This window comes from Melopsittacus undulatus, chromosome 1, assembly GCF_012275295.1.
Source record: "Melopsittacus undulatus isolate bMelUnd1 chromosome 1, bMelUnd1.mat.Z, whole genome shotgun sequence".
Classification (NCBI taxonomy): Eukaryota; Metazoa; Chordata; class Aves; order Psittaciformes; family Psittaculidae; genus Melopsittacus; species Melopsittacus undulatus.
The window spans coordinates 152,672,511-152,698,928 of NC_047527.1; the positions used below are offsets into that span (position 1 = coordinate 152,672,511).

The 26,418-nt window shown below is 40.3% G+C and overlaps 2 protein-coding genes across 4 annotated transcripts; one reads left to right on the forward strand and one right to left on the reverse strand.

The window, feature by feature from the left end:
- Positions 1-353: 353 nt before the first annotated feature.
- Positions 354-8,058, reverse strand: METTL6 (methyltransferase 6, tRNA N3-cytidine). 3 transcript variants are annotated; one of them, XM_034063346.1, is made up of 6 exons: positions 7,633-8,058; positions 5,322-5,695; positions 4,507-4,641; positions 3,521-3,691; positions 2,825-2,966; positions 354-794 (listed from the first exon to the last, which is right to left on the reverse strand). In XM_034063346.1, exons 2-6 carry the CDS (start codon positions 5,601-5,603, stop codon positions 637-639), a joined length of 888 nt encoding a protein of 295 aa, XP_033919237.1. In that variant the 5' UTR covers positions 5,604-5,695; positions 7,633-8,058; the 3' UTR covers positions 354-636. The 3 variants fall into 3 exon arrangements, with proteins under 3 accessions (XP_033919237.1, XP_033919231.1, XP_033919236.1); XM_034063340.1 differs by lacking the exon at positions 7,633-8,058 and adding an exon at positions 7,241-7,465; XM_034063345.1 differs by lacking the exon at positions 7,633-8,058 and adding an exon at positions 6,328-6,456.
- Positions 7,015-25,977, forward strand: EAF1 (ELL associated factor 1). Its single transcript, XM_034063351.1, has 6 exons — positions 7,015-7,471; positions 10,766-10,860; positions 14,269-14,405; positions 16,990-17,156; positions 22,000-22,230; positions 24,254-25,977. The coding sequence occupies exons 1-6, from the start codon at positions 7,369-7,371 to the stop codon at positions 24,298-24,300; spliced, it is 780 nt and encodes a 259-aa protein (XP_033919242.1). The 5' UTR covers positions 7,015-7,368; the 3' UTR covers positions 24,301-25,977.
- The last annotated feature ends 441 nt before the right edge of the window (positions 25,978-26,418 follow it).

Below are 26,418 nucleotides of genomic sequence, written 5' to 3' on the forward strand. Positions count from 1 at the left end.
CTGGAATTAATTAGGGATAAAGACAACCTGATCCTCTAACAACTTTCGTCACACATGAAATCAGATAAATTAGGATCTTATTTAGGGTATAAACATTTGTTTACGTACCTAAACGCTGAGCACATTAAAAAGATACCATTATTAAAATATCAAAGCAGCTTACATTATACCACTGACTGAGTTTCATTCCTGTATCTGAGACATTATAGTCCGAAGTCCTACAGGTACTGAAAGCAGATGAAATACTGTAACAGGCCACAAAACCCCTGTAAAGTGATACAAAACACAGGATACTTATTTAAGAAATATTTTTAATAAAAATAGAAATAACAATTATAATAACTCTACATGTAAACTACTGCTTAAAATGAATCATATTTAGTGTGCTCTACCTGATCCTCTGCCAGTGCTGCACAGGATTTACTTCAGAAGCAGGAATACAGATACTGAACATGTTGCCTGCATCACTAAACCATCTTAGATTTGAATTAGAAATAGCATTCATATTTCATACCTAATGATGTAAACTGATAAGAGGTATTTGATGCAGTCATTTCTGGTTTACCAGAAAGATGAGCACACACAAGGCAAATCTATGTGCCAGCTTCCATTTCAAACAAGCAATGCTGCTGCTAATCAGCAAGAGCTTGTCTGATTGAAAGGCTTTAGAAATTTGCTTTGAAGAAATACTCTTGGAACACGTAAGTCTTCTTTCCTATTGACAGTTTCTCGTCGTACGTATTCATTGACCACTTGCTCATATCCCTCAGCCTTGAAAAGCTCAGACAAGAACTCTGCAAAGGAATTTAAGAAAATAAGATGAAATATTATGTTTAAGCTATTTTTAAAACACTAGTCAGCATTTATATAAGCATATGTTCTTATGTGTTACAGCACGAAAATCAGACAGGCCTTCAGACTTCAAGCTGTTCTATGCAGGCAGACTGCTGAATAGAAATCAATACAGATCTCCTTTAGAAACATCAACCCAAGCAAAACAGCTTGCAAAAGTGGTGTTAGTGCAGGTTTGTAACAACCTAAGACACATGAAGCCACATGCACTGGCTGTAAACAGGTTGCTCCTGTAAAGTAGAGGACCCACATCAATGAAATATAAGCAAACAGCACTTAATTGTGGATATATTAAACTCTCATTGTGAGGAAACTGCACATATTCCATAACACAAAATTACAACCATGCTTTCCTCTGCAAATATATTCAAACAGTGGAAGAGTGGAATTGTTTTTCCCATGGAAGAAGTTCAGTGTTATCTGAGACAAGGCACATTAATAAATAGGCATTATTCAAATCCTCCCAGGCAGCAATCACTTGGTGTACCAGTGTAGTGCAAAACAAATGCAAAACAGCATGGGTTGCAAACTGTTCAGATATGATGGGAGTCATGTTTCCAGTAACGAATTCTCAAGCATTAAGTAATATTTATATGAAAATTAGAGAGATGAATGAGATCATAATGATTAAAACTGGGAGCAGAGGTGTCCACGAGACAGTCACAGACCAGCCCAAAGCAAAACAATTGCTAACATGAACAATGTAAGACAAATTCTCTCTTTCCTCCTTCCTTCTTCCTTCTTCTCCCTACCTCAATTCTTTCCCCGAAGCAAGCATGCAAGGAACTCCTCATTCAGAAACAATTCTAACACTATAAAATGTGATATAAATTCCACAGCTAGGTCAGTCTTGTATTTGTTCCCTTTAGCATCAATTCTCTTTGTAAAAGCTGTTTAAACAGAACTAAAAATCACTTAATAGTTCTAGAAATGCTTCAATGAAGCTGTTACATAGCCAGCATTATCTTAGATTTCATCATTGTCCTATAGAGAATAGAGAGAGCTCAGATAAGGTTAATGGGTTTTATACATCAGGAGCAATTAGGTAACACTTTGTGTCATAAAATATGAATAATATTTACTTCACTCCAAATCAATCCACTCAGGGCCTATATTTGACTTTAGGCAAAGAACAAAGAGCCCCACAGAAATAAACACACAGCTCTTACTACATACACAATGTCCTATAACTGATGGAGGAAGTCACTGAAGTTTAGCATGAGGAATTGGGAGTTAGAAGATGAGCTATAAGCCCAACTCATTGTGAGACTTTATGCAAATTCCTTCATGTCTCTGCTTCAAATTCCCCACCAGCAAACTGCAATAATCCCTTTCCTTCCTAAATCATTATAAGCTCTGAAAGAAAACCTGTTTAAATACTGTATCACATGGAAATGGTTTTGCATCATCTTCACTAACAAACAACAAACCAACAGAAAACAGAAGACAGAATGATCACAGCTCGTCAGTGCTATCTCAGCAGGTTTTGTGCACAAGCTTCTCAGTGCTGTAGTCATGGTTCTGCTTTAGAAGTCACAGACTTCTTCAGTAGATCTCATCTTACACACCAGGAATAGTCTTGCAACAACAACAAAACCAATGCTAAGACAATTATTTAGTTGCTTCTTGAAGATGGTCAGCTCTGTTACTGAACACTGATCTTCTTCCCTTTGGTAACAAACCCGAATGAAATTCTGCAGTCAGAAACTGCTTCTCTTGGCACATTATAGCACATACAAAAAGCTTTAATGCCTTAAAGCACACACAAAAAGCTTGTTAAGCAAGAAACTGCTGCAAAAAGTCCTGCCAGACTAGATAACTTCTTCCTCCCCAAAAGGATGGCAAATGAAATACACCAGGATTTAACAGTTCATCTGGGTAAACACAACTGCCAAGGACATGTTGGCAACTCCCTGGAGTGAGTTTAAACAGAAGATGCACAGAAAACAAAGCACTCGACAGCATCTCTTACCTTCAGTAAAGAAAAAAGATCTTGTTCCATCTTGTCTGACATAAAAGTTTTCTCCAAGTTTGCTGCCAGATTTAAACCTGAGCATTGCATGATCATATAGTCCATAGTCTCTGAACAACACACACTTGCCTGGTTTTAATACCTGTAACATAATACATATATGCTTTAATAAGATAAATGGATTTAGCCATATATATATATACTTCTATATACAGACACAAACACATATAACTAAGAAAAGGTATCCTAAAACATTCAATACAAGAAGATATACATATATTCAACTCATTCCCTCTGCAACAAAAAAGTTGCTTATAAACTGGATTCTCCACTCTTAAATATGCTTCCTCATGAACAGTAGACTACAAATAGCTTAAGATATCTGTTCAGGTGCTGATTATTAGCTGAATAAGCTTTTTGATCTTTTAAACACAGGCAAAATATCTTTGTTATGCTTATGGCACACATTAGGCTAGCCAGAATTCAAACGAATTCACAATACCAAGAGAGGAAAAAGAACCCTTGTAAAACATATTTTAGTCCCATATGCTAAGTGAAGTAACTAAATACATCCATTGAATTGAATAGTATTGAAGATCACCATTACAAGAGAGGTTATTTTCTCAGAGGAAAACTGTACTTTCAAGCTAAAAAGAGGAAAAGTGCTTTAAAGGCTGTAAAATCAGGTGGTTTTACCTTGTAAATGTTCCTCAAGACAAGATGCATTTTGTCAGGATGAATGGCAGAAAGCACAAATATAAGTGTGACAACATCCACAGAATCTGCTGGTATGTTTTCCAGAAGATCATCTTTGGTAAGATCACACTGGAACACTTTACATCTTTCAGTGCTGTATAAGGCATTTTTCTAGGGAAGAGGAAAGAAGAGCAACACAAAACATGGTGGCAAAGGAACATTCACTCCCAACACGTGGCTAACGCAATCAGAAATTCTTTGCTGCCTACTACAACAGTGAAACTACAACTAGTAGAACAGTCTGTTCTCAGGAACTTGAGAAGGAACATGTGCTAAGGCAACTCAGAAAACGCAGTACTTCTGCTTTACTGCTTCTTCTACTCTTTAATACAGAAATACTACTAATATTAGTAATACAAAGTGATCAAAGTACAGCTCTTGAGCTACAAGTAGACTGTAAACAGCCCATGTCACATAACCTGCAGCTGGGCTGCCCTAACCCATGATTTTGCTGGTTAAAAGGAAATCTGTCTTGTGGTTCTTAGTCACAAATGTACCACACAAGAACGATTTCAAATAGCAAATATATTGAAATACACCTGTGATTACAGACTTAATAAACCAAAGGACTTTTAAAGCCCAAAGTCCCCACCAGTCTTGCTGGGAAACTTAACTTTGGACTGGAGTACTACCTACCTATGAATAAGTAGAAACATACCTATTTCTAATCAGGCTACAAATCTCCTTAACAGTAACTTTCATAGCACCACAATATCAAGGGCAAACTTCTACTACAATCAGATTTTGCTTATACTGCACAGTCAGCAGAGACATAGTAGTTCTTCCAAAAACCATAGTCTTTGCAAACCCTTCAAGCAATATATGTACATTACTATAATGCTGCAATTTGATGCTAAAAGACTAGGTCTTGTGCAATTCCAGAAGCTTATAAAGACACTAAAGGAAGTTCCAAATATCACACCAACCTTCACATACTCGACAGCTCTAGGAGAGAAATCACAGGCATATGCAAAAAGATTCACATCTTCTTCTAAGAGTGGAAATAAGCAGTTCCCAACCCCACAGCCTGCTTCCAGAATGGTCAGTTTCTGATCTGCAAACTGGGGAGAAACAAATCCAAAGGAAAGCACATAATTGTTGTTTTCCTCATTATATGAGCAGAGAAATTGCTCAATCAGCATTTTAAAAGCTATAATAAATTGTAATTACCATTGATTCATAAACCCAAGTAGGCATCTATTTGATAATCTGACTTTGCAAAACAGAACTCTTGATTTCAGCAAAATTACAAATCTTTTTAGAATATATTAATGTATTTCTATAGTCATCTAGCCTTTAAGCAACGAACAGATTGTTGTATCATTTCTGTCTTGCATTTCATTGCCTTTAATGGACACCAGCTACATCTGGCTATTCCCCTTAACTGTGCTTGTAATTCTTGATGCTAGCTAGCTTGTAATTCTGGATGCTTTTCTTTGCAGTAGTGTTCTGAATTGCACCAACTTGCATCTGTAATGTCACATCACAGAGACACAAGCTGTCTATTCAGCACACAACATTCCAGATTATGTTCTTAGTACCCAGCATGGGTCAATTATAAACTGAAACCAAACTGATGCATCTGATTCTCAAAGGTATCTTTGATATTAAGAGGAAGTACACAGCGCACTGCAAACTTAACATGTGACAGGTCTTGCCCTAATGGCTTTGTTCTAAGTATTATTAAATCACTTGGAAACAATCAATCCCATCTTTTAAGGAGGAAGTGTATAGATCTCACCTCCCGACAGGCTTTTAACTCCTCAAACTCTCTTGTTGTCCAATGTCTGTCTTTGAAGAAGTTGGTGCTGTTTCTTTTGTAAAACAAATCCCAGTTCTTCTGTGCCTCTTTCTCCAGTTTCAGTTGTTTGAACTTGGACACTAAAACCTGATCTTTTGCCAATTTCTCAGCCTCTTCTGGGCTAAGGATTCTTGCACTATGGCCACTTTTTTGGCGAGCACCATCTTCAGCAGACGTTGTTCTTATATTTAAGCAATTGTCTGATGTATTTTCTTGGAACATCCTAGACCCTTTCACAAAAATATGGATGTCAAACACCCAAGGGTGATTTTCTTTCTTCAATGTATGTTTCCATCACTTAACTTTGGTGTGATCTAGAAGCAAAGAGAAATAGTAACAGTGTGCACTTATTATGGTTTTATAATCTATCCTATCTGATGGACTGTAATGTCTCCAGATCTCAATCCCTGAAGTCCTCCATCCCAACTAAGAACTGCATACAACATCCCACTAATGTCAAAGGAAGATACTTAGAAACTGCTGGGCTTCCCTTTGCATTTTAGAGAACTACTTAACAAGAGGAAGATGGTGCAGCTCTAAGCTTATTTTCACTAAAACTGACTTTAAAAGGAAAGCAAGGGCTTTGTTTCTTGTTAAACCCAGTTAGAACATCTCATAAAAATAATAACAGGTAACATTGCAAGTCCCATTACAGTTATGAAACAACTGTACTCATGTCAGCATCTCTTCATCCTGCTCTCGTCTCTGTGAGAAAACACTGGTGACAACATAGGCACTTATAAATCACAAAGGCACTTGAACAAGAGAGCAAATCAAGTACTGTGGCCACAATGCCTATAGCAGGTCTGTGCTGGCATTCCTTCTACTGCCTCCTCCTGCGGATCCACACTGCTTTTAACAACCACAGCTGGGTTTATTTTCAGGAGTTAACAAAAATGGAGCAAGGAAGAGTTCTACATAGGATGGGAAAGGATCCATATTTTACCTCTGATGTTAAACTAGTGCTGACCCCTGCCTTGCCACAAACATGCGGATCCTGGATCTGTACATGTGAATTAAATACTGCATTGTCCACTAACTCCCAAGGAATCCAAGTAGCCAACTACTACTAAATGGAATTTCCCTAAATGGAAATTAGGGGGAAAAAACCCCAATATCATATAATGCAATAAATAAATAAAATCTAACATGGTACAAATACAAACATAAAACACAAACGTGTGCAAATGCAATAAAGAACTGTCAACACTTTGTACAGCATCACTACAGCGGGTGCTTTCGTTTTCCTTTAAAAACAGCAGGAAAAGGTTGCAGAGAAAAGGTTCCCCTGAAAGAAAGTCTCCTCAATAGCCTATCTCCCAAATAACAGTTTAATCAGCAAATGTCCACTATAGGTCTGGCATGGTCAATGTTTGTATCTCTCCATAGGACAAGCCTGGAGAGAGAAAAAAATCCAAGCTCTTCTCACGCTCCGAAAACGCTGAGGTAGGAAGTTAGCACGATGGTAAACACATTGTTAACAGCCTATGCTTAGGCTAAAGGGCGTTCTCAAGGTGTTTAATGCAGCCTCTAGACCGCAAACCAACGATAGCCCCGCTGCCCTAGCAAGGGAGCCGGTTTCCAGGCAACAGCTTGAAACCAGAAGGACCGCGTCCGACCCCGCATTCCGCCAGGAATACCCCATCAGGAAAGGACCCCAACACAGCCCTGCGCTTCCCGACCCTATCCCATCCTATCCTATCCTTCCTCCCGAGGGCGTGGAGCTCCGGACTCCCACGTCTCAGGAACACCCCTGCAGGACCTGCGTCCCCTCCCGTGGGGACAGCGACTGTTCTCAGCCCAAGGGACCCCATCGGCCCAGCGTCCGTCCCGTCCCGTCCCGTCCGGTCTCGCCTTACCTCGCTGCATCCGCCGCCAGCCCCGGAGCAGTTTCCCCGCTGCACTCGCCTCCCGGAAGGGCACCGAGCGGCAGCGCACGGAGGAGAGGAAGGGACCGGCTGGGCAAGAAGGGGACGGAACTGGGGCCATGAACGGCTCGGCGAACTCGCTGCTGGACAAAGAGGAGCACCCTCTGCAGCTGGGCGAGAGCTTCGAGCGCCGGCCCAAGGCCTTCTTCCACACCATCCGCTGTGAGCACCACCCCGTCTCCCTCCTGCGGGCCCCGTCGCAGCCTCCTCCTCCTCCTCCCCTCTCTCCTCCCGTTCCCCACCACCCGTCCCCGTGCTCCGGATGCTCGGTTCCTGCTGCTGCTGAACCCCCGCTCCTCGCATCCCTTTCCGCCCAGCGGTACCTGTCCGGCTCTCGCCATCCTCTCCAAGGCTTCCCCCACGATCCCACCGTTGCTTCTTACTGGTTAAGGGCCGTCCCGTCCCCTCCAGCCTGCGGGGGCCTCCGGTCCTCCACCACGAAGAGGGTCGCTGCCCGACCGCTGCTCCTCGCCCTCACCACGGGGCTGTGTGTCCGCAGTGGTGTCCGAGCCTGAGCGGAGATGGGAACGGTGGATGTCGGGGGGAGCGAGACAGGCCAGGGCAGGCGAGCAGCTCGCCAAGTTTGTGATGGGGTGTATGGGGATCGCTTGGGAGCACAAAGAGAGTTCCCTCGGTGGGGGAATATGAGGGACAATGGCTTGGCGTTTATCTGTATTATTACTTTAAATGGTAGCTGCAGGACAAGTGGCCACAGGCTGGTCAGCAGCTAAAACACCCACGGTCTGATTCTGTGCTGGCTGTGCGGTGATGAGGCAACACGTATCCCAGCAGCCCTGTCCCTGGCTGCCCCAGCTCCAGCAGCTGCAATGAGGAAAGCAAGCAGAATTCCCTCAAACATATACACTACTGCCCAATAAAGTGTCATATAAACCCTAAGGTGGAGTCTTGAGCAATTATGAAGTGTCTGAATAATTGGATGAATATGTGGGGTTTTTTAATGATACAGGATATTATTCCATGTTCTATTTAATGCCAAGTAGGTTTAGTTTCTCAATAGAAAGTAGTTCAGAAGAGCAGCTCACTCTCTGTCCTGGAATTCTTTGGGAAAAAATTGCCTTTTCTTCCTCCAAATGAATCCAGGGTTTAAATTGAGTAGTAAATCACCAACAGTAAGTGAACTTGTATTGCAGTAGCTTGGATTAAGGTGGGAAATTTATACAGTTAACAGTAGGATATTTTGCTTTATGATGCATAATCCTGGGCCCAGTCTCATGGCCCATGTTCATATACTACAACCAAGGATTTGGTGACATCAGTTACCTGGAAGCAACAGATGGTCAATGACTGAAACAGAGCTGTTTTGCTCAATAGTAAATTCAGTGTGTAAGTTTTGTGTGTTTCATCCCTCTGGTTATACAGGACTCCACAATGCTGAAGAACACCATACCAATGTTTGGTACATGTAACCATTTGTACATAACACTGAACTGTATTATCCAACGCTAACATGCTAGTAAATCTCTGTTTATAAATCTCAAAGTAACCAAACTATGCAGTGAAGGAAGTTGTCTGATAGTTTATGAATAGAACCCAAGCCATATCTAGGTGGAAATACACCATATTTCTAGAATTGAAAGTGCTTCAATAATTACTTTCTGAAGGGATTGCAAAGCCAATGCTCTGATGACTACAACTGGAAGAATGCAGTTTTATTTCATAAGATCTTTCTGTGTGCTGTGTTTTCAGGCCATGACTTTCAAGTGAGATCTCTTCATTTCCTGGTTATAGTTCTGTTTTTTCCAGCTGTTAATCTGGGATCTGAGCATTATATTGTTCCCATAATCTTTTTCACACAAACTACAATAAGAGTTTTCTTAGGCTAAGTTTGTTTCGACCTTCTTGAAACACTTCAGTCCCTAATGTTTACGCAATACTGTGCTGGAAAAGCTGGATTATCCCTGTAAAACACATCTTAAAACATCTGGCTTTTGAAGGAAGAGCTGTGGGTACGTTTGGAGGGACACTGGATGCAGGAAGATTAGCCAAGCGCATACATTAGTGTGCTAACCAAAAGAAAATGGTTTATTGAGTGTGTGTTTAGAGTAACTATATTTTGCTGATATCACTATCACACTTCTTAAGTTGCTGGTTGTGTTGTTGAAACTCTTGATATCTCTTTGGTAAAGATGCTAGATCTTGTGCAGCTGGTTTGTTTCATTTGGCAAGCTTGCACATCAAGTAGGTGGGAAACAATAGCTAGAAATAGATTGCTTACATGAAAATTAGGTGGAGTGTGATTTGGTCTGGCAGTCAAGGCATGAGGGTTAAGTCAAGTGTGCCTGATTCTGTTTGTAGTGCTGTCAAACTGAAATGCAATTAGATGTTAACATCCTCCTAATGAGAATTTATTGCAGGATAAGGTTTCGTGGTTGGTTTGGGGTTGAGGTTTTTAGGATTGTTGATTGGTTTTAGTTTTCTTTGGGGTTTTTTTCCCTGCAAATGTGCTTTTCATAGTGGAATTATTACTTACATTTGTTCTGAGATATTAATTCCTTAATTACTGCAGTAATTAAAAGCCTTGATTGTGAATATAATTGCACCTCCTTATATCCATATCCAGAGATGCTGGAATTGGATGGAAACTGATTTTAAAAACAAACAAAACCAGCTTGTATCTGTCTGATCTTATTTTACTTTGCCTAAATCCTCTGTCAGAGTATTACAGGTTCTGATAGGGGGGTTGGAGGGTTTTTTATGGCTCATCAGCACAACAGAGCAACAAGCAGAAAATGCTTTCAGGTTAAAATGTTCTTAGTTCAAATAAATACACTAAACACAGTTCCTTGTTTGGGAGACAAAGCATTTTGCATTTAAAATGCAGCAAAAATAGTTAAAACTAGGGTTTGTGTAAAGGCAGCAGTGTCTCACCTTAGTCATGCTTTCTATCTATAGTGGCTTTGGACTAGGATGGAGCCTGCTGAAGTGAGATCAGCACCTTTCTTTTTCCCCTCATAAGTGAGAAATGAGGTAGTGTGAAGGCAAGATAGCTGTTAAATAGATAGAAACATCAAGAAGACTTAATGAGTTGGTATCACTTAGTCTTTGTTGGAGAAAGTCCTCAGGTTTGGAATTGGCAAGAGCCATGCAGAGCCCTCGGTCTTGAAGTTGATGCTCTTTTGAGGTGGGTGGTACAGTTTTACACTTGCCTGCAGAATTCAGTGTCACTCAAAGCGTGGGGTTTGGAGAAGTCTGTTTTTGGGCTTCTAATAAGGTCTAGAACCTTATTTCCATTTTAAAGAGGAAGTTCAGAAGCTGATATTGTCATATGAGTGGGGAACAGAGCCACACACATTGTACTGGTGTGTTACTGCTGTAAACACTAGCGTGTATTTTAGCATTCCCTATAATCCCAGTAATGTGCAGGAACTCTTTGCAGGACAGGATGACACTTCTGAAGACTCAATGAGATGTAATTGCAATTGTTTTCCTCTTTAGATGATTTTAAGCCAGCATCGATTGATACATCTTGTGAGGGGGACCTCCAAGTGGGTAAAGGAGATGAAGTAACAATCACTCTGCCACATATTCCAGTAAGTGTGTTATATGTCTTTGCTTACTCTCCAACAAATTTGCATTGTTGCTATAGTCTAATATAAATGCTACTTTCACTTTCATTTCTGTTAATAGAAATGGGTTCAGTAACTGAGCAGCCAGACTTGTACTGTGTTACCCTAGGAAAGGACTGTACAATTGAATTGTAAAGGATTATATTTGTAAGGTTGCAGTCTATTCTTCTATTTTCTTCCTTCCTACTCTTTCTTGAGTGACTGTAAGACTTTTATTGTTAGCTGAAGTGCTGTTCCTAATTTCTAGCCATTTTTGGTGGAATGGCTTAGTGAATAAAGGCAGAGTAATTTGGACTTTAGTCAAGGTTTGATGTTCAGAAGTCACAGGTATGCCTGTAAGCATGTTTTCCCCATTACTAAACCACAGAATAATAGCATGGTTTGGGTTGGAAAGGACCTTAAGATCATCCAGTTCCAACCCCCTGCCATGGGCAGGGACACTTTCCACTAAACCAGGTTGCTCAAAGCCCCGTCCAGTCTGGCCTTGAACACTGCCAGGGATGGAGCATTTACCACTTCTTTGGACAACCTGTGCCGGTGTCTTACCACCCTCACAGGAAAGAACTTCTTCCTCACATCCAAACTGAACTTCCCCTGTTTAAGTTTGAACCCATACAAATAGCACAGAAAGTTCCATGCCTTTAGATTTATTAGTGGAGGCAAGGGGAGGTCAGTTCTGGTGTCAATGAAGTGGTTTCCCATCCACTTCCTCCTGAAATGATGCCATAAAGATCTACTGTGTGAGGACGATTGTCAAATGGCAATAAAACAAGTGATTAAACTGTTTATAGGTGCAGCTGTTTTGTAATTGAAGGTTCAGTGGTTTCCATACCAAAACAAAGTGCTTGCATGCTTGAACTGGATTTGTTTGTTAGCTGGAGTTAATGCTCCGTGTCAAGCCAATAAACCAGAACCCACAGACATTGATGGGTCTGCTGCTAGCAGGGGGGCACCAGTTGTTTGGAAGCTGTGTGTTAGATCCTTTTGGTGTTGTTTAGTCTAGCATGTTGGTGGGTTTATTTGGTAGGTGATGGTATTGTGGCAGTTGTCACTGAATGAGGCTTTAGCCTGCCTTCCACCACTCCTGGTTTTGTATGTTTTTGATCACCTCTGAGTGCTGCAGGACATCACAGACTGGTTTTTGTCTATAATAATGATGAGCATGGCAGTGCTATTTGAGAGCAGGTAATGATACGATAAAGAGCAGAGGCATTCACCTTGGACTGATTTGCAGCAGTGTTGTTCATTCATTTTTTGTGTTGAACAACATTGTAATGTCCCTTTCAGAATCTCTGTACTGTTGAGTTTAATTTTATTGTCTTCCCATGAGTATGAGCAACTTACTGAATGCTTTGGAGGCTTAGGCAGCTAACTGCAGTGAATGCAGTCACTCTGTATGTATTGTTCCAAGGAAAGTGATGCCTGTGTTCTGGACAGAAAGCTGGAAAATACTAAGCATACTGGAAAAGAGTGAGAAGTTTTGAGCTCATTTAATCCTGACCAGATTCTTGGATTCTGCTTTTGGTTCTCAGTTGCCCAACAACTGGCTAGCATTCAGATTCTAAGTCGGGTTTTGAAATTGCTCCCTAAGGATATCCCCAAGAATGTGTTCAGTGGAAGTATTTTGGTGTCCCTGTTTGCTTGGATACATTGAAATAAACGTGGATTTAGTGGCTTTAGTGTTTGGTATATAGTTTTGGTTGGGGAAGTGAAGAATTCCTGTTTATTAAAATAAAACAAGCTTCAAGCATGAAAACAAATGGATTAAATGTCACCTGTTTCACCTACCACCTTCTTCTCTCCTGTAACCAGCAGAATCTGTAACCCAGTGTTACTTAGGTACTAACATAAAACCTAATCATTTAATTTTATGAAGAAGGATGAGACTGTTAATTTGCTTAAGCAGGGTTCCATTTCTGCTTATTTCTTTAAGCAGAATCATTCTTTGCTGAGGTAGGAGGCTTCTGGGTAGCAGAATGATAGCAGCAAATGTTGATCGATTTACCTTAAATTTGTGCATTATACACATATACATCTCCTGATTTAGTTGTCAACAGCAAGCAGGGTTTGACTTGCAGTTTGCTTGTTTATTCTCAGAAATGTTGCTTTCTTCTCTTAAATGCAGGAATGCTAAAATGTAACGTGACTTTGAAGACATGACTTTCTTGAGACATATGTTCTGAATCATGTCTCTATCTCTTACTGTATCTCTGTTGGGAATTCAGATTTTTCACTCTTACGGTTCTAAACCCGTTTTAAATTCAAACATAATTCTGTTTTTAGCACCATGAAGAAAAGGAATTGCATTCTGAGTGGTTAAAATATGATTATTCAGTTTGCTACTCAGAAAAAACCCATAGAAGATTGTGATTGTTCCTCTTCTCCATTTTGGTTGTTTCCTACAGCATGTGCCAATGTGCACATGAACAAGCATTTTCTTTCTAAATTCCTTTTCTACTGTAGCTATACATTACAGAGAAATCTGAGCACATTTCACAACTGAGAACGTATTTCTCTATATCCCCTCTGAGTAATATGTCCTTTTCTGACACAGTGATATGTGTGTCCATGCTGCTGTGTGCAGATAGACCATGGATTCTTGCCTGTAACCCTGGAACCAATTGTATGAGCCAGGCTGCGCATGGACGCAGTACAGCTGAGCATCATCTCAGCAGTATCAGTTAACCAGCATCTATCACCACATGAGTTTGTCTTTATTGCTTCTCAGTCTAAGCCATTAGAATTTTATGGCTCTGTGCAGCATTGTGTGGACTTGGGGACTTTCTGGAAGGTGTCAAAATACCCTATTTGCTTTTGAGAAGACATTTCCATAACTGCATGGCATCTACATGTTAATCTGACTTTGAAGAAGAAGCTGTTCTTACATTGTTAGTGACAGTTGCTTGTAATCCACTATAATAACACTGCCTTTTTAAAGATACAAAGCAGTTTGAATGCTTTTTCAATTGACCACATATTTCTTTAGGAAACAGTTCTGCTACACTAATAATTAGAGCTTTATTTCTTAGCTAAACCCAAGATTTCCAGAGCAGAAATGTCAAGAAGATTTATGACACTTGTCAGGGGCAGCTATGCAAATTCAGTCATCATTTTGGGAATGATAACTAAATAATAGCAACCATGAAGAACATGTTGTGTAACTGCAGAGACACTTACAATGATGAAGGGCATAATATTGCTATAAGGAAACATCTCATCTACTATTTTTCCCATTTCATGGATGAACATTTTCTGTAGGAGCTAAGTGCTTAACCTCTTGGTCAGAACAACACATATAATCACTAAGATGGATATAAACTTTGGGGTAGAGCAATATAACCAAACAAATGTGTGCTCTTTCTTTGATACCAGAGTTCAACTCCACCGATGACTGTGTTTAGAGGAAATAAAAGGCCATATCAGAAGGACTGTGTGCTTATTATCAACCATGACTCTGGGGAATATGTGCTGGAAAAACTCAATAGCAGCATTCAAGTCAAGAAGACAAGGTAAACCCGGGGGCAGGGCTCTTGATAAGATTAGTTTTTGCTGAAGTTTCTTTTTCTTTTGAACCAGAACTCCATTTTCTTTTGTTTTGTAGTGAAGTTTCATTGCTAAACCTTATGGGCTTTACATGTCAATTTATCTTGCCTAAAAATGTGAATAGGAGTGTAAATTCAAGAGTAAAGGATTTGTAAATTCTCCAATGCTGAAAGGACATGATTATAACTTGCAATCAAACACTTCCCGTGATTTGAAGCTTTGGAAGCTGGCTGAAGGATGGGATGTGTTTCAGGAATCTCTAGTTAGCTGAAAAAGACAACAGAAAGATTAGGCTGTCAAAAGGATTGCTGAACTTCCCAGGTTTGTTCCCTGCAGCTTCCTGTGGGAGCCACTCATCTCTGGTTTGGATCAGTGGTATATAAAGTGGAACACAATCTAAAGCCTCCAGCTGGGGAGGGGGGAAGAAGATGGAGGGGATAGGGCCTGTAGAAATAATACTAATGAGATTAGAAGAATTGCTAAGGCCAGAAATCTGCTCTGACCCAATATTCTTTCTTCACTGCACAAACACTATGAAGTGTGTAGTTGGAGCATTTTTCCTAGTCTTGCTGCTTGGCAAGTACCTCAAGTCTCTGGATTGTTCTTTCAGTGTCACTGGACCACAGGCTACTGAAATCTAAAGGGAAAGCAATTATGCAGTTGTCTGGTGAAGAAAAGCTCTCAATTCTACAAGTTCTGCATTTTAAGAAGCTCACACCTTTATTGCAGTGTAAAAACTTTTAGCTGCTAAAACTACTAGAAATGGGAGTTGCAGCTCATTAGTTAGACAAGAACACCTTGATTTCGAGGTAAATGGACTGTAGCACTCCTGAATCAGTGATGTGAAAACTGATCCATGTGGCATTCGTCTTGTTCAGTGGATATGAGCCCATCATAGATGACATGTGAATTCCCAGTTTAGGTTCTGCTGGACTTTGTCCAGATGAAGCTTAAGTCAGAATGGCACAAAGAAGTGCAGGAGGGCTTAGGCTCAGTGGAGTGTTTGGATCCCCTGAGTTCTGGCTCTGGTGAGGTGAAGAATATTCCCACTTTTCTCAAGCAGAAGCAAGTTAGTGAGAAATTGGGGATCCCTGTTTTGAGGAGTAAAGCTTTGCAAAGTCATTCACTTCTCAGATCAGAAGTGCCTTTTTTGTCATGGCTACTTTGATCTTTAACAACCTGGTGACACTCTGTGGGAGCAGAGTTTTTAGTGTCAACATCCTGATGACACTAATGGGAGAGTAATGACACTTGTTCTACATAAAACCTTTTGTAGTTCCAAGAGCATAATTAATACCGGAAACAATCTTTTTCTTTTACCTTTCATTGAATGCAATGAGTGTATTCCCAAATCCTCATTTCTATTGTAAATGTGATATCTAATAGCTGCATTTCAATGTTTCTGTGCTTAATTTTTGAGGTTGCATCTACAATTCAGTGAAGCACAGATAGGTGAGATAGTGTTAAATGTGCTAGTTGAGATACCAGAAGCAGTTTAGGTGAAATCCCAGTAGTTCCACGTGGCCTAGTTCAACTTGTTTCTCAGTAGGATTAGCTTAAAGGCACAAAAGTGTCACACTGCTGTGCTGGAACCCTCCTAGAATCGAAACTTAAGTTCTGAAATCCACATAAGCTGCTTCTGTGCTACACTACATAAAGCCATGCCCCAAAAGCCTTTGGTGTTACATGATAAACTACACCACACACTTTAATCTCAATATGGTTTGCTATAGAAGGACCTGAATAAGTAGGTTTTGTTCTGTTCTGTTTTGGTTTTCTGACAAGGATATTGACTGTCCAACAATCTCAATCACATCACTGATTCAGTAGGAGGAAAAGGCACTTGATTTGAAATGAACAACTAGACATAACGTTATTGTGGAGACTATTTCCCATTAAGGAACAGCTTAAACTATTTTTAAGCAATAATAGCAAATGAATGAAAACCAGGAATTAAATGCTTACATGCTGTATTTAGCAGTAAGTACGAGTGTAATAGTCAGACTGACCTCTAAGAGAGTTCAGTCTGAGATGTTTTAATTGCAAGTAAGAAAATTGTTTCTTTTGCTGCGATTTTAAGCAGGGTTTTTGTTACGAGTGGATCTATTTCATGATGTACTTACTTTAAATTACTATGATTACTTATTCTTTTTATAAAAATACAAATACTGGTTGCTAAATTACTAGATACAGATTAGTAGATAAAATAAAATACTAATTTACTAGATCATCTTTAAGGTCCCTTCCAACTCAAACCATTCTATGAGCCTATGAAATTAAACTCTTCATTGTTCTTAGAGCAGCAAATTTGGCACCGCTGAACCACATCTGGATTTGAAAATCCATTTTGTAAGAGCTGCAGTGTAGCTGTATATGCTTATTTGTCACTGAAAGCAAGTGTTGCATACAGAAAGCTGTAATTCACTGTTTATTTTTACAAAACAGATTTGTACAGATGATGAATTAATTCAAGGATACTGAAAAAGCTGAATATGGTCACATAGTACCTATGTCTGGTCACATAGTACCTATGTCTGGTTGTTTTTTCAGAGTGGAAGGTAGCAGCAAGATCCAAGCCCGAATAGAGCAACAGTCTGCTCGAGCATCTCAGCTTCCTTCACAGTTCAGAGCCCCAGCCAAGCCAGCAGTTGGACCTAAAACCTCTCCTTTGAAAGATAATCCCTCACCTGAGCCTCAGCTGGATGACATTAAGAGAGGTAAAGAAGGGTTTGTAGTTTCCTGAGTTTTGGTTGTTTTTTCTTTTTATATTAAAAACCATAACTGTGCAATTTATAAAACCATTAGAATGTTCAGGGGTTAGAAGTTGTTAGTTGACAGCTGGTTTGTCATCTTTACATCTCATTTTAAGGCATCTTAGTGAATTATTTATACTATTCTGCCAGCACAGATATTTATACTGCAGTCTTCTCTGGCATGAGAGAACTTCCTCTTTCTGGATATTTTTCTCTCTTCCAGGCTATTCCTCTGTTCTTAAAAGAAGACAATGTAAGCCTTTGTTCAGAAACCTGTAGCTGAGTGCTAGACGAGTTGAATGGGTGTCTTAGGCAACAACAACAACTAAAGCCAAGACCTAGCTATGCAGTCAAGTAACTTGGATGAAAGTTATTCCTACACTGAGTAAGTTTGGAGCCATTTGTCAGTGGGATGGAAGGGCTGGGTAGCTGTGTTCCCATCACAAGACCTGGAGCTTGTGGCATGCCAAGTAATGCTAATAGGGGAGGGATGAGAGAGTGAAGAACCTGCAGCTTCTCCTTTACCACAGCCACTCCTCTGCAGCTTTGATCACATCTGCCATATAGTTGCTCTACTTCTGATAAGGTATCTTGTACCTCAACTTGGTCTCATGCCCCAGCAACATTTGTCTCGGTGTTTTGCTGTGGGCCAGGCACACTTTCTTTGCCCATGTCCTTCCTTTCATACTGGTGTGATACCTGATTTTTCTGTGAATTACACAGTTAGAATGAGGGAGAGGTTACATTTCTATTTGTATTGGGTTCTAGGATTGCTGGGTTTTTATGGGTCTCTCTTTCTTTCTCTTTTTCCCTGTCCCATATAGCTATTATTTTGCTCTAGACTTAGCCTATATTAATTGCCCAGACTGTGTTAATTACTTAACAGGGTATTTTTTTCAATTCATGGTAATCACTACATGACATTTTTACTGCTAAGCTATCTGTGTGTTCACATAAGTGCTGACTGATCTCACTCATTCACAGTAGCAGCATTATCAATACCTGAACACTGATCAGCAAACAGAATCAACATCTGAGAGTGTTAGCTACAGTTCCCTTAGCTGCAGTGCCATTTTTCTTTTCTGTGTAATAGGTAAGGAGAAGGATAACACATTTGTCTGGTGTCACATTTGTTCTACAGTGACAATTTTCTAGTGGTCTGAAGTAAAAAAGAGGGGAAAATAAAACCCACAGAAACAGTTTTGGTTTTGGGGACTGTAAATTCAGTGCTTAAAAGTCTGAGCAGATCTTTTTTACCTAAATGCAGCTGTAGTTGGTAGGGATTATGCCCTAGCACTGTGTTTATCTCTCAAGGACATCTCCATCAAACTTTTGGCACCTCAGTGTAAAATACTGCCTGTTGTAGCTGCCATCTCCACATGCATAAAGTGCAAGTATTAAGCTGATTTCTCTCCACTTTGCACACCATTATTAACAGTAGGATTTCTGCTAAAGGCATACAGCCTTATCCTCCCTAAAGCTGAATGACTTTATTTCCAAAAGTCCTTGATGTTCTTGCAGCCCAAGGTTAGAGCTTTAGTCAAAGATTCGGCAGAGCCTATTGGAATCAAGAACCTATTATTGGTTCTTAAGTAGTAAGAACACTTAGAAATGATTATGGAAATGAATTAGGGCATTTGATACTGAATATGTACAGAAGATACTCCTATTGAGAAAGGCTGTTCTGTTTGCGTAATGATTTCTGACCTTGAATTTTTTACTCTAAAAACCGCATTGACTGCCAGTGTAAAACAGTAAGCCCTTTTGTTTCCTTCAGAGAAAGCCTGCAGTTGTAACATGAAATGTGCAAAGGCTAAGGTTCCCCTAACAGTGTCAGTCTAGGAAAGATCTAGGAAAAGCCTGACTCTTGTTGTTCAGCTTAGCACATACGTACACATACACACACACAACTATTTCAATTGGAGGCACTGCAAGGAAATGTTTAGCCAGGGCTTCAGTTACCTATAAGTGCTCTAAGTACAACAGGCAAACAGGAAAAAGCAAAATCAGACAGTTTTAAACCAGATGTAGTTCTTCTGTAGAGCTGTGGTGTCATCATTGGTGTACTCACCATCTTTAAGAGTGACACAAGAGGGTTTTGAACAAACTTCCTTAGTGATCCTGCTGGAGTTCTGCCTAGCAGATTTTTAGTGATGCAGCAGCCACCATAACATAGTGAAAACCATTGTAGCATTGTAACTGTATTCAGCAGTGAGCCTTACCACTTCCTCCAAAGCACTCTCCCTTTCTCTCCTCATAACCAAACCTCTTTCATGGGCTCTTAGTTTTCTGCAGAGAACCCTCACTTTTCAATCTGACAGTAATCTCTAGCTCTGTTTAAAGTCAGCGGGGCTAATCTTCCTTTCCCATTCATCAGACCATCACTTTCTTCCTTCGGTTATCTTTTTGCCTACTGTATCAAGCTCAAACTTCTTGTTTAGATTTTTTTTCCCCCTAGTTCTCTGGAGTGCATTTCTTGTTGCATCAGTTCCCTTTCACCATCAATGGCTCTTAGATTGCTTCACCTTCTTCACACTATTTTATATGCTGCTTTCTGGGCTGTTATGTTCTCAGCCCATGTGCCAACACCCTTCCATTTCAGCCACAGGCTAACTCTATAAGCATTGCTTCTCAGACATTTGTCCTTTATTAGACTTGCTTACCGAATCTTTCTGCAATAGGAACTGTGGTCTGTATGTGATAGTGTTTGCTATAATCCAGGATATTTCTAATAATGTATTAGTAATATCACTATAACTTACAACTAACAACTCCATCACTAGAAGTGTGTGGAAATTTTACATCATTAAGCTAGGGAAAATAACTTTAAATCTGGACATTTTGAAGTGAAAGAACCTTTATTCCTGTTTACCTGTTCAGCTTTCCCCTATGAATGTCTTAGCCTTGAACACTGGGAACATTTGAATTCTAAGTCCCTGATAAGGGTAGGCTGAGAACAGTGACTTTAAAGTGCTCATTTGCTTCTCAAGGAGTTGAGGCATGGAATGGATTTTTAAAGCCTGCAATGCAATGTTGGGAGGGAATAAGGGAAAAAGACATGACAGTACAAAGTAATATCTTCTGCTGGCCTAATAATTCTTCCTTCCTCTTCCAGTGGTCTCTTAACTATGTCTTCACCATGAAAGAATAAGTTTTACATGGCATATTAGTAAAGTACAGAGAGTACAGGCAATGTAGCCAGGGATCTAGATTTAGGAGGAACAGCCCCACTATCCTTAATACCCAGCTGGAGCTAGTCAGATGGTTGTTCCCTTTCAATATGCCTTCCTTGCCTCTGCTTCAGTATAACTGCAGCGTTTGAAATTGAGCTCTGAACTTTGAAACTGAAAACTAGTGGGTTTAAAACTGGCAAAAGAAAACTTAATTTCTCAAACCAACGCACGCTGAGCTAGAGAAATTCTCTCCAGCAGATAATGTGGAGGCTGAAAACTTAGCTATATACTCTATAATGTTAAGCAGCTCAAGGAAAATATGCCTTGTTAAAAAAGGAAAGAATTCTACTTACTCAAACTTACAGGGGCAGGAGATAAGAAGCATTAAAACTGTGCCATTTTCACATAAAAGACTCATTTTGACTCATTTTATGGGGTCTGGCTGTGCCATACACAAGAAAGATGTCCCAGGCTGAGAAGCTGGGGTTCATCTTACTTTGAGACACATCTGACTTAAGGTGAATTACTCCTGGCATCAGTTCTCCATTTGTCAGGTAGAGATGATAATATCTCATCTTTCTCTTCTTTCATTCTTGTCCCTTTAGCCTGTGACTTCTCCAAGACAAGTGCTGAATTTTAACTCTGTGGGTATGGAACCAGTAGCACAACAAAAGCCTATATTTTGAGGGTTTCACATCCTATGCTTAACATATGTGTTCTCTAATGGAAACCTACCTAGGTAAACTGAGTCATTAGATGCTTGACTTCAGGCAGACACACAAGAACTGTCCTCTAATAGTGTTTAGGCCACTTAAAATTACTACAAAATCTAACAATATGGTATGATTTGGAGTGAATTACCTTAATAGCTGTTTAATAAGCAGTTGTTCAGCCAAAACTAGCTATTGCTGATGTAGCTGTCACAGTGCTGTCATGGTATTCCAGTGTTTCCTTGCACTGGAAACTGTGGAGTGGGGTGTGTCTGACTTGACTGCCTTCCCAGTTTCAAAGTAGTCTGTATTTCCCTGACTACTTGTAAGCTCTGTAGCAGGTTAAAGTATTATTGCCACTCCCTAACATGGGAATATTCTCATCAGCCCCACTGCAAAGTTATCTGATGTCATCCATCAAACGCTGCAGCAGTTTCATGCATAGCTGAAGTCAGGAACGTATCTGCTGTGAGCATGTGCCTGTGTCTATCCCTACCCCCTTTCTGTGTTTTCCAAAAGCTTAAATGTCACTGATAGCCAACAATGTGGACTCTTCCACTTTTAAATGCTTTTTAGAAATGGGCTGGCTGTTGGCCTGTAAAACTCAATCAAAAAATGTACTTACTATATATGCAGAGCATATAATCCATCAAAAATAATTAAGCAGGAGGTGCTTCCAGGAGTGTAAAGTATATAAATAGTAATAGTGGAAGTGAAGGATTTTTGATCCTGACCTGTGCTGTTGCTTCTTTAGATTCAGCTACAACAACTAAGTAAGAGTTTTGGGAATTCTGTTTTTCCTTCCTCCTCTTCAAGTGAGATATTTTGATGTGATAGATTACACTTGACAGAACTATTGCATTTGCCAGAATTCTGTGGAGCCCTATTTATGGTTTCAACCAGATGAATGTTCTTTCATTTCAGAGCTGAGGGCAGAAGTGGAAATTATTGAGCAGATGAGCAGCAGCAGTGGAAGCAGTTCATCGGATTCAGAAAGCTCAGCTGGGAGTGAAGATGAGAGCTCCAGCAGTGAGGGGGAAGAGCCAGTACATGTTTCCCCTTCCCAGCCACCACACCAGCAATATAACAACAGGAATGCTATTGCTAATGGCACCAGCAGGTCACAAGGAAGTAATCAGCTCATGAACACACTCAGTAAGTAAAGGCTTGTGTCTTATTACTGTGGGAAGCTGCTTGAGAGCACTCATTTTCTTAGCATGTTAGGCTAACTCCATGAAGTGCAGTTTGCTAAATAGGAATCCCAGAGAGTTGTGCTGGCTGAAATATGTGGGCAGCTTTACTGGACAGAGGGCCAAGACCTGTCTGAAGGTGTGGAGATGGCTTCAGTTTGGTCTCAAGTCTGTGGGCATCAGTGCAATGGCCCCCACTGACCATGCTGAGTGATTCAGGCATCCAGGAGGAATGAATGGGTAGAAAAGTCATCACTGTGGGAGGATCTGGCACACCAGAGAATGGGAATTACTTTAATGTGAAACCACAGATTAGACATAAATAGTGCAATTGGCACAAATGTCAGTTAAAGGTCTGTAAAGAATCATGAATGGCACAAGGCTGTCCTGTGGTCATAAATGCACAGTCTCTGTGGTCTTCATTATTAGCTGCATTGCTTTGCTGAGTGTTTATCCTGCCTGTGTTGATCTCACAGACTTTCATACCACATTTTGAAGGGAAATTTCAAGTTACATGTATTTGGTTAAAATCTTACATCTGTGGTGTTTGCAAGCATTGAATCACTACAAACTCATCTCCACCCTTTAAAAAGAGTAAAAAACACTTTTAAACCATAGTTTTGTCCTTGAGACTCTCTCAGGGGAGATGGTGTATGTGTATCTCTGTTGCTCTTTCCTTATGCTGGATCAGGTAGATTTTAATGCAGTATAGTTAAAATACTGTATTTACAAGAAACTAGAACTTAACTATCATAAATAGCTCTGAATTCCTCCTGAGGCATATTTGCATACGTCTCTTGGCACCCATACATAGGAAACTGGTGGAGCTTAAGTACAGATAAATGTAGGGTTTCCAGCTTCTAGAAGACAAGTATATTATACAGACAATACTGCAAAGGCCTGCTGGAAAACTGGAGAGGCCTGTTGGTCTTCCTGTCAGTAATGAATATCTTAAGTGAAATCCAAAGTTCAACAAAGTCATAAGGACACTCCCATTTCTCTGTTTCTGGTTGTGAGCTGCCTCTTCCCTGCTTCTCCTGGGCAATGACAACAGTACTGCAGAGGTTATTGAATGCCAAGAAGCCTCTGACTCCAGGAAAATATGGGAGCTGGTCAAAACAAGGGTTTTTCTCCTTCTTTCAGGCAGTGTTATTTGTCTTTGGGTTTCAGATTCTTTTGCCAAGGATTAATATGTCCTTGAGCATTCAGATCACTGGTGACCACCATCTACATGCATAGATGGAACCCAAGTTCTTGTTTAATAAAAGAGGAGATGAAGAAATACAGGGCATAGCCATTGCATAGCTGCTGAGCAGGTTTTTGGGGCAGGGCGATGGGACAATGCTGGAAGAGCTAGATGTAGTTACCAGAACACAAGTGTGATTCTGCCTCCTTTTATCCCCTCTGCCTCATCGAATCACAGGCATTCTGCAAAACAAGGTCTGAGGCTGTAGGTTTGGTCCATATCCTGGCTGCCTTTTGTCTAATCCCTCTTTGCACTTTGGAGGGGGGCCCTCCCCATCACAGCATGTGTCAGCTTAGTTCAGCCAATAGCCTTGAGCTGTGATGGCTTTAACATTCCTTTTGGTTTATTGACATGGGGGGGCCTTGCCTTGACTACCCAAATGGTCTTAAAAGGGCTGAGAAAGCCAGGGAATTCCCCAAAGCCTTGTCCCAGCAACTCCATGTACAGGAGTTTGTCTGGTGGAGGTTGTGGAATGCATGTGGAATAGTGCTATTCTACCAGAGAGCAGCTTTGGTGGCTGTTGGAGCCAAGGACACTCCATCTGGCCGTGATCCCACTGTGTATTAGTCTCATGAAGCTCTTAATGTTCTTGGGCATGGAGTTCCATTAAATGGCAGATGATGTTTGTGTTCATTTATCATATTTAAATCTTCCTGTGTAAATGTTCTTTGGTTTGATTGCCATGAAATGTGAATTAACACCAACTAACTTGTTGGGTTTTGTTGGGTTTTGTTTTCCATAGGAAATGACTTGCAGTTGAGTGAGTCTGGGAGCGACAGTGATGACTAGAGGCTGAGCTTTTGCTGTTTCTGTTACATATACATGAAGAACTAATTTACCTTGACTTGATCATTGCCTATGAAGAGGAGCTGGCACAGAGATAGTTCCAGAGATGTGTGGGATTGTTATAAAAGAAATACATAGCCCTGCAAAATAGCAGATGTCAAGGGCTGGTTTACGTTGTGAATTAAGTATATATTTTATGTATATTCTTATTATTTTAAAGCTTTAAATAGATATGTACAGTGAGCAAGCAAATATATGTTCCTGTATTCCTGTCCATCATCTGTCAGTTTAATGTGTGATTATATGATGTCCTCCAAAAATATCTTGTTTGTAGAAGATATTCAGCCCATCATTACTTTGTGGGGGGGGACTTTTGTATATAGGATGAGCATGAGCCAACAATGAGCTTAAAAATACATGCAGGAGCTAATGTGTGCACTGAAATGGGACTGTCATAAATTAAGTTTCAATACCGAGTTGATTGGTTTGGAACTTTTCTAATGTTGTTTTTTTATTATTATTGTTATTATTATTGCTATTTATGGTTGATTTCATAGACTTACTTTGAAACAGCTGGAAAATAGGAATCATAAAACCATGGTCGTCACAAACCTTGCTGCACCAGTGCCTTATAAGCAGTTTTACTTAAATAGCACTTTGATTCCTGCCACCTTTCCTATAGGAAGCAATACTGAAACTTCCTCAGATTGCTTTTGCAAACAAGAGCTGTACTGCACATACAGCCAGCTGTACTCTGAGGGCAGTTAACTCTAGCAAGATAAAGGATATACATCAATCACCTGAACGCTTCCAAGTAAGAACTGGATCAGCATTTTCTCTTGCAACTGAAGTGTCTCATTTAACTCAGACATTCAGACCTAGTCTTCCGAAATACTTAGGAGCCCAATTACCTGTGAAATGGCAGTGTTACACATACAAGATGTTGGACTTACTGACATTGTAAGACCAGAGCCGCCTTTGCAGTTCCTGGGGAAAGCAGGAAGAAGAGATGACTACACACTTAACTGTGAAACAGCGGAAGGCTCTCTCCAACCACAGTTGTCCAGGCAGCCTTTAGTCTGTATTGTTTGTTGGACAGGATCTCTGTGCTTGGCAGGAGTACATAGGACATTAAATATTTACCTAGGATGAAATTCACCTCTGTTTAAGGGGGTTTAAAAGGTGCTCAGTTGGATTATCATTAACTTGGTTTTGCTCATATGGAAAATGAGTGCCACAAGCAGCCTCCTAGGGCTTGAACACCAGGCTGACGTTTTAGAACTAAACCTAAACTGGCATAGGACAAGCGGCACCGCAGTTGTGGTGTAATCCAGGGGAATGGGAAGCCGAATTGGATGCCTCTCCGTTCTTCCATGTCTTTGCACTGCTTTTGTCAGTTCATTTGTGTTTAACTCTGGTTTGTTTACTAAGCTCTTTGCTTCTTTGGTTTTGTTTTAAGGTGTTGAAGAGCAAGGGGACGTTTGAAAGGAAATGTTATTAAATGGTTTATTTTTTTGCATTAGATACATATTTAGGCATATTTTTGCATTATTGTACATACCTTTTCAAATACCTGGGGTTTTTTAAAGTGTTTTGTGATGTGGGCACATGTTTTAACAGACAATTATTAAATAGAGTTGATGTAAAGCCATAATTGCTTTCCTGGGGTTTTTTGTTGTTCCTGCTCTGACAATAAAAGTGCTCTGGTTTAACAAGGTTGTACCAACTTGGGATTTTGTGCAGGTTGTTGGAAGTCCAATTAATGCTATTACTGCTTCTGACTTTTCCCCAGCTTAAGATCTGAATACACAGGGAGACATTTCTCTGATGCCATTTCCCCGTTACTGGAGCTTATTCCTGAGGTCTGTTGACATTATTTGCACTTAAATGGAAAAGCAGCAGTGCAGCATTTTCACTGCTTCTCACTCACTGGCTGCTCATGAGCTCTAAAATCCAGGACATGTCATAAGAAGTTTACTATTGATGTGTGAATAAAACCTGTGAAACTTAAGATGATAAGACAACACCAGGCCCCATTGATTTGAATAGCCAATTTAATTATGGTTTAGATCAGCAAGAGGGGAAAGTTTCATTCAGATAATCGATTTCTGCCCTGCTTTG